Source organism: Chlorocebus sabaeus, chromosome 17 (assembly GCF_047675955.1).
Source record: "Chlorocebus sabaeus isolate Y175 chromosome 17, mChlSab1.0.hap1, whole genome shotgun sequence".
NCBI classification, from domain to species: domain Eukaryota; kingdom Metazoa; phylum Chordata; class Mammalia; order Primates; family Cercopithecidae; genus Chlorocebus; species Chlorocebus sabaeus.
Genome location: NC_132920.1, coordinates 35,923,567 through 35,932,306, shown reverse-complemented (window position 1 = coordinate 35,932,306; position 8,740 = coordinate 35,923,567). Strand labels below are relative to the sequence as shown.

The following is an 8,740-nucleotide window of genomic DNA, read 5'->3' as shown; positions in this document are numbered from 1 at the left end:
TGTTTTTGAGACGGAGTCTCGCTCTGTCACCTAGGCTGGAATGCAGTGGCGCAATCTTCGCTCACTGCAACCTCTGCCTCTCAAATTCAAGCGATTCTTCTGCCTCAGCCATAGCTAGGATTACAGGTGCCCGCCACCATACTCAGCTAATTTTTCTATTTTTAGTAGAGACGGGGTTTCGCCATGTTGGCCAGGGAGGTCTCAAACTCCTGACCTCAGGTGATCCACCCATCTCGGCCTCCCAAAGTGCTGGGATTACAGGTGTGAGCCATCGTGCCTGGCCTTAAACTTTCAAATTCTTGAAAACCTGTTTCACAACCCTAGGCAGCTGACAGCTAAATAGCCTTAAATTTGCATATTAAAGGAAACAGTTCAGGTGAAAGTCAAATAGCAAAATTTACATTATAAGGTGTGGCGAGAAAAGTCTGGTGTTCCAGAGGGAAATTAAAACAGATTTAATTGCCAATTAAACATAAAATTGTGGAAATTATAAAGGCCTTTTAAATACACACACACACACACACACACCCTGTAGCTTTTACTTCAGAACTTTTAGCCATGAGATAAATACAAATTCATTGGCTTGCAAAAAGAACTTGTTGGATCTAAAACAGTGGTTTTTATCTTAAGAGAAAAATAACAGCAGATTGCTGGGTGCGGTGGCTCACGCCTGTAATCCCAGCACTTTGGGAGGCTGATGCAGGCGGATCATGAGATCAGAAGTTCGAGACCAGCCTGGACAACATAGTGAAACCCCATTTCTACTAAAAATACAAAAAATTAGCTGGGCATGGTGGCAGGTGCCTGTAATCCCAGCTACTCAGAAGGCTGAGGCAGGAGAATGGCTTGAACCCTGGAGGCAGAGGTTGCAGTGAGACGAGATTGTGCCATTGCACTCCAGCCTGGGTGACAGAGCAAGAATCTGAAAGAAAGAGAGAGAGAGAGAGAAGAAAGAGAGAGAGAGACGGAAGGAAGGAAGGAAGGAAGGAAGGAAGGAAGGAAGGAAGGAAGGAAGGAAGGAAGGAAGGAAGGGAGGAAGGCAGGAAGGGAGGGAGGGAGGGAGGGAAAGAAAGAGAGAGAGAGAGAAAGAAAAGAAAAGAAAGAAAGAAAAGAGAAAGAAAGAAAAGAGAAAGAGAAAGAAAGGAAGGAGGAAGGGAGGGAGGAAGGAAGGAAGGAAGGAAAAGCAAGCAAGCAGATTTAGAGCAGGCAGAAAAGAAAAACAGAGAAAAAGACGACTTAGGAATTCTATAGTTTACAGGTCAACTTTAGGGCTCTTTTTCCTTAACGTAAATGTGCACAAAGACCATGTTATTTCAATTTTACATAAACTTTGGCAAGTAGAGATGCCATAAAAGCTATGGAGTGCTCAAAAGGGGGTCACTTTCTTTGTTTTCTCCTATTCCGAAACCCCCTTTGCAAAATTATGACTGAGACAGTGAAAGAGATCTGACTTAACTGACTGCATCTTGCTTCTAACCTCCTAGCTGTCCTTGTTTATTCCTAGGCGTAAGTTGAACTAACTATGGGAGAAACTTAGTTTATGGTTTAAACAAAGACAGTAACAGCCCTTTCCCAAAGCAGACTTCATTCTTGCCTGGGGACTAGATTGCCTTTGTAGGACTAACATTAGCCACAAGATTAGAAATTATGACTTAGGAGTCATGCAGCTGGAACCTACAAGACTCTGATCCTCCCTAAACCACTCCTAAGATCAGGGCTTGAGATATTTTGCAGACCCTGCACTTGATAGATCAGTTGGCACCACCCAGATCAATAAACTGGCTCATCTGATCTTGTGGCCCCCACCCAGGAACTGACTGAGTGCACGAAGGTAGCTGTGAGTCCCTATGATTTCATATCGGACCAATCAGCACCCCTGGCTCACTTGCCTCCCCCCCACCCACCAAGTTATCTTTAAAAACTCTGCTCCCTGCTGGGCGCCATGGCTCACGCCTGTAATCCCAGCACTTTGGGAGGCTGAGGCCGGTGGATCACTTGAGGTCTGGAGTTCGAGACCAGCCTGACCAACATGGTGAAACCTTGTCTCTACTAAAAATACAAAATTAGCCGGGCATGGTGGCACATGCCTGTAATCCCAGCTACTCGAGAGGCTGAGGCAGGAGAATCGCTTGAACCCAGGAGGCAGAGGTTGCAGTGAGCCAAGATCACGTGATTGTACTCCAACCTGGGCAACAAGAGTGAAGCTCTGTCCCAACAACAACAACTCTGTAAAACTCTAGTCTCCCGCACCTGCACAGCTGGCTCTGCATGAAATACTCTTTCTCCACTGCAATTCCCCTGTCTTGATGAATCGGCTCTGTCTAGGTAGTGGGCAAGGTGAACCCCGTGAGCAGTTACATTCCGAGGGCCGTGTCACAGGCCACAGGCGCTCATATTTGGCTCAGAAGAAATCTATTCAAATATTGTACAGAGTTTGACTCTTTTCATCGACAGGTACTTAATTTTTGCTTTCCTATTAGAAGCACATACAATGTCAAAGTTCTCTTTGCTATACTTCATTTGTGATGGAAAAAACTCCAGTCTTTTTCCTCTGTGAGATTGGCTGAGACCAACTAGGGACAGGGCTGCTGGTTTTCACGGCTCCCTGCGTGGATAGAAATCTCTCCTCCGGTGCCTCCGCCAGTCTCCATCTTGACTTGTGAGGAGGGAGTAGTGATTCCCTTCCCCGTGGCTCACCTCACAGAGGTCCCGGGGGTGGAGAGCAGGTAAAGAGAAGGAAGGATCAGAGTGAGCTCATAGGAAAAAGTGGTTTCAAACATTGAGTTTTGTAAAAGAGAGAGGGGATAGTGTTTCATCAGTGGCATTTCTGCATCGCTGGAACCAAATAGGTTTTTCTCCTTTTGAGAGTCTCTTGGCTGTTCCTCCAGCTATTCCTCTACATTCCACACCCCAGGGATGTAAAGGTGAGAGCAAGTGGGTCATATTATATGGCTGGGCACCCACCATGTGCCAGGCACTTCCGAAGGGGTTCCACAGGCATTGTCTTAATCATGGCCTCAGGAAGTAGGAGGCATTATCTCCCTAAGGTAAATAAGGAAAGTGAGGTTCAGGGAGCTTCACTTTCAATAATGTGTCTGAGGCCATGTAGCTCTAGTAAATGCTGAATTTTGAAGCCAGCTTGGTCTGGATCAAAGCTGTGCTTGAGGCTGGGTACAGTGGCTCACACCTGTAATCCCAACACTTTAGCAGGCCGAGGTGGGAGGATTGCTTGATCCCAGGAGTTTGAGACCTGGGCAGCTGAGGGGGAGGATTGCTTGATCTCAGGAGGTGGAGGCTGCCGTGAGCCAAGATGGCACACTGCACTTTGGCCTAGGTGACAGAGTGAGACCTTGTCTCAAAAAATTAAATTAAATTAAAAGCTGTGCTTGAGGCCTGGGCCTCTCAGTGGAGCTGTCTTCTACCTCCTGGGATGGAGAGGGGAAGGGCATGGGCCTCTGGCTGCCATGACTAGTCCTTCAGGAAAAGCTGCTCTGTTCCCATGCCTAAGCAAACTCAGGCAGCTGTGCCCTTCCCAGCTTCCTGAGGCCCCTGCTCCATCTGAGGCTGACAAGACCTCTTCATTCTCAGCCAGGACTAGCGACTGCTCATGCGCACACGTGGCCTTGGGTAGTGGGCAGCGTGAGTGGAAACCTTAACTAAAGGTGTATCTGATGCTGGGATTGCAGATAGTAAGTGAGGTAGAAAGAAAAGGGGAGAGAGGCATTTAGGAAGGGCCTCCTAAGGGCCCTTGAGTCAAGCCTGCAGGCAGCCCCCTGGTGTGAGGGCAGGGGGAGGGTGTCAGAGTAAAAGCACACACACCCTGGCCTGCTGGGGGTTGCAGAACTGTCAGCCCCAGGGATCTGGGCCTGGCCTGGAATCCCCCGAGGAGACTGAAGGAAGGTTGAGGGGTGGGAGGCTGGGATCCTCATACCTGGAGTCTGACACTGCTAGACACCCGGGCTTGGGTGGGCCAAAGGCAAGACCTGACTATGGTGAGGCAGAGAGGCCCCGAGTACACAGAATGTAAGCAGGCACTCACACTATAGGTGCCTCTCTTGCCTCAGACTTGTCCAGGCACTGCCCAGGAGCTCAGGACACAAGGGCAGCTGCCCTTACCCACTGCTTATGTGGCATATGGGAATATACAATATAAATATATTCTTATAATTGTATATAATCATGTTTATATATGTAACACATATAAATGTGCATTAATTCAACACTCACAACTCTTTAAATTATCCTTAGTTGACAGATAAGATGAAAGGCAGAATAGTTGGAACAGATAGTAAGTTTGCCTCACTAATAACTTGTACACAGTCCACATTCTTAACCATGATGCAACACAATTATCACCAACACACACACACACACACACGTGCACAAAAGGCCACCAGGTACTCACCCAGCTTCCTTATCAGGACCCGCCTCCCAGCAGATTGGCCACAGCTGCACCTCTGCCCACGGCCAGCCCTGTGGGATGTAGGTGGGTCACGTGAGGTCAAGGCCCCTTTTATAGCCCCATCACCACAGCTGGCTCTGTCTCCTGCCACCCACACCAGCTGTCCCACTCGCCATGGAGAAGATCCTGATCCTCCTGCTTGTCGCCCTCTCTGTGGCCTATGCAGCTCCTGGCCCACGGGGGATCATTATCAACCTGGTAAGAGGGTCTTCAGGGAAGGGGCCTCCTGAGTCCCCAGGTGAAGACGTCCTAAGCTTGGACCTTGACCTCTGATGTCCCCACCTGGACTGGCAGGGGCTGGGAGGAGTGGCATCTTGCATCCATCTGTTTACTTCCATGGCCTGTTGTATGCCTCTTCCCAGGGGCCACAGGAAAGGCTGATCAGCCCCTCTCCAGCTCCAACTGGAGCATGCTCAGAGCAGCAGCTCAACCTGGCTATGAGGGACCTTTTTTCTTTCTTTCTTTCTTTCTTTTTTTTTTTTTTTCAGATGGAGTCTCACTTTATCACCAGGCTGGAGTGCAGTGGCACAATCTCGGCTCACTGCAACCTCCACTTCCTGGGTTCAAACGATTCTCCTGCCTCAGCCTCCTGAGTAGCTGGGATTACAGGCGCCCACCATCACGCTCGGCTATTTTTTGTATTTTTAGTAGAGACAGGGTTTCACCATGTTGCCCAGGCTGGTCTCGAACTCCTGACCTCATGATCCACCCACCTCGGCCTCCCAAAATCCTGGGATTACAGGCGTGAGCCACCTCGCCTGGCCCTATGAGGGAGCTTCACAAAAATCCAGAGCCCTGGGCTTCCATCCTGAGAAAATGCTTTGTGCCAATCATTCCAGCTTCTAACTTATGGTGGCATCTTACTGTGTGTCCAACACAGTTTGAGATGCCGCGGAGATGTTTGCTCATTCTGTCCTTGTAATAACCACTGAGGGAGGTACTTTCATAGTCAGCCCTATCTTCAGACAGAGGCAGGGTGAGCAACCTGCCTGAGGTCACACAGCTGGAAAGTGGTTAAGCTGGGGCCCTACGACTGGCCCACACCACCTCTCCACCATGGGTCTTGGCTGGGAAAGCCCTTCCAGAACATCCATGAGGTTGAAAGATTCTGAACTCTCTTAACTTGGGGCCATGGCTGGACTTGGAGGTCCAGGACCCTGGAGATGATAGATCAGATCTGTTGCGGAAGGAAGGAGTCTTGCAGGGAGAGGCAATCTTCACTGCCTCCTTAAAGGTGTGTGGGACCCAGAGAGATTTGGAGAGCCTGTCTAGGGGCCTCGTGTGCACATTCCAGATGGGAACACTGAGGCTTGAGAGGCAGTGACTTGCCCAGAGTCACACAGGGAGTTGGTAGTATAGCCGGTACTAGAATCTGGGGGTCCTGACCCTCTGTGCAGGCTGCTTCTCTGTCACCGCATGCCCACTTCTCATGTGGGTGGGGGGGGCACAGAGGACACCAGACCCACGGGTTGGACTCCTTCACATACATCCCCAACAGGGGAGACACCGTTAGCAGTAGTGCATGGTGGGTGTGGGTCTGAATGGAGAAGGGACCTGAGGGAGCGGGGCCTGGGCTGACTGGCTGCCCCTTGCAGGAGAACGGTGAGCTCTGCATGAATAGTGCCCAGTGTAAGAGCCAATGCTGCCAACACACGGGTGTGTTGGACCTGGCCCGCTGCATACCCTTGGCCAGTGAGAACAGCGAGTGTTCTGTGAAGGTGGGTGCCTGAGGACGTGGCATGGGTCTGGGAGAATGGGGAGGAGGGCCTTGAACACTTATGAGTGGGATCAGGGAGGAGGGTCAGCCTGGACACTGAATGTTGAGGAGACGAGAGGGAGGTCAACAGGTGTCAAAGCACTTTCCCATCCCATCATCTCTCTTGACCCGAGTGACCAGTGAGATGGATGGGGGTGAGGATTTGTTATCCCCATTTCATGACTGGGTAAGTAGAGGCTCCCCAGAGAGATCAAGCCAGTAAGAGCAAATGAGCCAGAGCAGAGGTCAGAACTGGGGTCTCTAGGGCCCACAGCACCCCTGGGGAGGTAGGTGGGAGAGGCACTCCCTGAAAACACAGGCTGGCCTACTGGTTCTATAGGTCAGGCAGGGGACAATTGATGTCCAAAGTATCCCCCCATAGCCTTGACTTCATTGGCTGTGTCTCTGCAGACGCTCTACGGGATTTACTACAAGTGTCCCTGTGAGCGTGGCCTGACCTGTGAGGGAGACAAGACCATTGTGGGCGCCATCACCAACACCAACTTCGGCGTCTGCCACGACATTGGGACATTGGATACTCCAAGCAGTGAGACCGCCCACCCACTAGCCCAAAATGCTGCAGGCCACTAGGCTCAGGGGCACCTCTCCCCCTGCTCCAGGGCATCTCCCGGGCTGGCCACCTCCTTGACCAGCACCTCTGTTTTCTGATTGGACTCTTCACAATTAAAGGCCTCCTGCAAAAATTTCCCAGTCTCCTGCGTATTCTCTCTGAGTCAGCATCTTCTCTGAAGTTGCATCAGGCCTTTGGCCCACCAGGGCAGGCTTCAGGCAGGTCAGAAGAACAAGGGATGGGTCTGGGGCTGGAGAGGATGTGGCCAAACAGATTGGATACTGGAGACAAAGCTGTGAAGGAGGCCCAGCCAGACTGGGAGGCCCTCCATTTCTGGGGAGCAGTCACGCCTACCTGGGATGCCCTCCTTGTCCCGCTGGTTCTCAAAGAGACAAGCGGGCACATGTGCACACACAGACACACACACCCTTTCGGGTAAGGAGTTTTAATGGCCCATGTTAGTCACCCTGCATCAGAGGCATCAGTGTCCTGGGCTCTCACCTCTTTTCTGTACACAATTCTCAAATGTGACAGCTAGCTGACACAACTCATGTGTTAAGGGGTCAGACCACTCTCAATTGCTATGACCTTACTCTCTGCCAGCAAATGCTCACAAGGAACCCAGGAGGGAGAATTTCTCATCTCCACTTTATAGATAGAGACCAAGTTTCAGAGAGGAGCTTGCCCAATTTCACATAATCAGAAAATGTTGGCACTCTACCATCTAACTCCACTGCCCCGCTTCTACGATTCCTTTTTTTTTTTTTTTTGAAACAGAGTTGCCCAGGCTGGAGTGCGGTAGCTTGATCTCTCGGCTCACTGCAACCTCTGCCTCCCAGGTTCAAACAATTCTCCTGCCTCAGCCTCCCCTAGTAGCTGGGATTACAGGCGCCCACCACCATGTCTGGCTAATTTTTGTGTTTTTAGTAGATATGGGGTTTCATCATGTTGGCCAGGCTGGTCTCAAACTCCTGACTGCAGGTGATCCACCGCCTCAGCCTCCCAAAGTGATGGGATTACAGGCGTGAGCCACCGTGCCTGGCCTTATGATTCCTTTTTCTTTCCCAATTATTCACACTAAGAAAAATGGGTGGAAATTGTAGGGAATTTAATTTTGCCTTAATATAAAGATTGTATATGCCCTGGAGCCATCAAACATGAGTTACCTTAGGCAGTACTGAGGTTGCCATCCTCCAGGTATGCAAGCAGAAGCTCACCGACCCCTCGGTGGAGATGCCCAGAGAGTGAGGGACAGTGAACTGAATGAAACTTCTATGTTGCCGGGGGCGGTGGCTCACACCTGTGATCCCAGCACTTTGGGAGGCCGACGTGGGCTGATCACCTGAGGTCAGGAGTTTGAGACCAGCCTGACCAGCATGGAGAAATCCCATCTTTACTAAAAATACAAAACTAGCCGGGCATGGTGGTACATGCCTGTAATCCCAGCTACTCGGGAGGCTGAGGCAGGAGAATCTCTTGAATCCAGGAGGCAGAGGTTGCAGTAAGCCGAGATCGTGCCACTGCGCTCCAGCCTGGACAACAAGAACGAAACTCCGTCTCAAAAAAAAAAAAAAAAAGAAAGAAACTTCCATGTCGTGCCGGCCCTAGGATCTTGCAGTTTTGTGATCAGTGAATCCCCTTTTAACCACAGGCTTATGAGTTAGGATTGCATTCAGCTGTAAGTTGCAGAAAACCCAAGTAATTACAGCTGAAGCAAATAGGAACATATATTTCTCATGAATCCAAAGCCTAGACATAGGAAGTGCTGGCATTCTTTTGGTGGCTGGTAGCTCTGCCTTTCTCTTGACCTTCTCTTCAAGGTTGCCACATGCCTTAGGAGCAGCTCCTGACTTCATGTTCCCACCATACTCAAAGGCAGGAAGCATGGAGTAGTCGGTGGCTGGGAAGGGGGGAGAAGGAGCAGAGAGTTTCTTCTTGCACACCCTCTTTT

General features: G+C 50.3%; 1 protein-coding gene across 1 annotated transcript; it reads left to right on the top strand.

Annotated features, from left to right (window-relative positions):
* Nucleotides 1–4,520: 4,520 nt before the first annotated feature.
* CLPS (colipase) lies at nt 4,521–6,925 on the top strand. Its single transcript, XM_007972825.3, has 3 exons — nt 4,521–4,660; nt 6,058–6,180; nt 6,630–6,925. Exons 1-3 carry the CDS (start codon nt 4,577–4,579, stop codon nt 6,807–6,809), a joined length of 387 nt encoding a protein of 128 aa, XP_007971016.1. The 5' UTR covers nt 4,521–4,576; the 3' UTR covers nt 6,810–6,925.
* Nucleotides 6,926–8,740: the final 1,815 nt, after the last annotated feature.

Excerpts from the sequence above, each read along its gene's own strand:
- CLPS (XM_007972825.3), top strand. The coding sequence starts at position 4,577 with ATGGAGAAGATCCTGATCCTCCTGCTTGTCGCCCTCTCTGTGGCCTAT. Across the intron at positions 4,661-6,057 it reads GGGGGATCATTATCAACCTG|GAGAACGGTGAGCTCTGCAT; the intron begins GTAAGAGGGTCT and ends TGCCCCTTGCAG. Across the intron at positions 6,181-6,629 it reads ACAGCGAGTGTTCTGTGAAG|ACGCTCTACGGGATTTACTA; the intron begins GTGGGTGCCTGA and ends GTGTCTCTGCAG.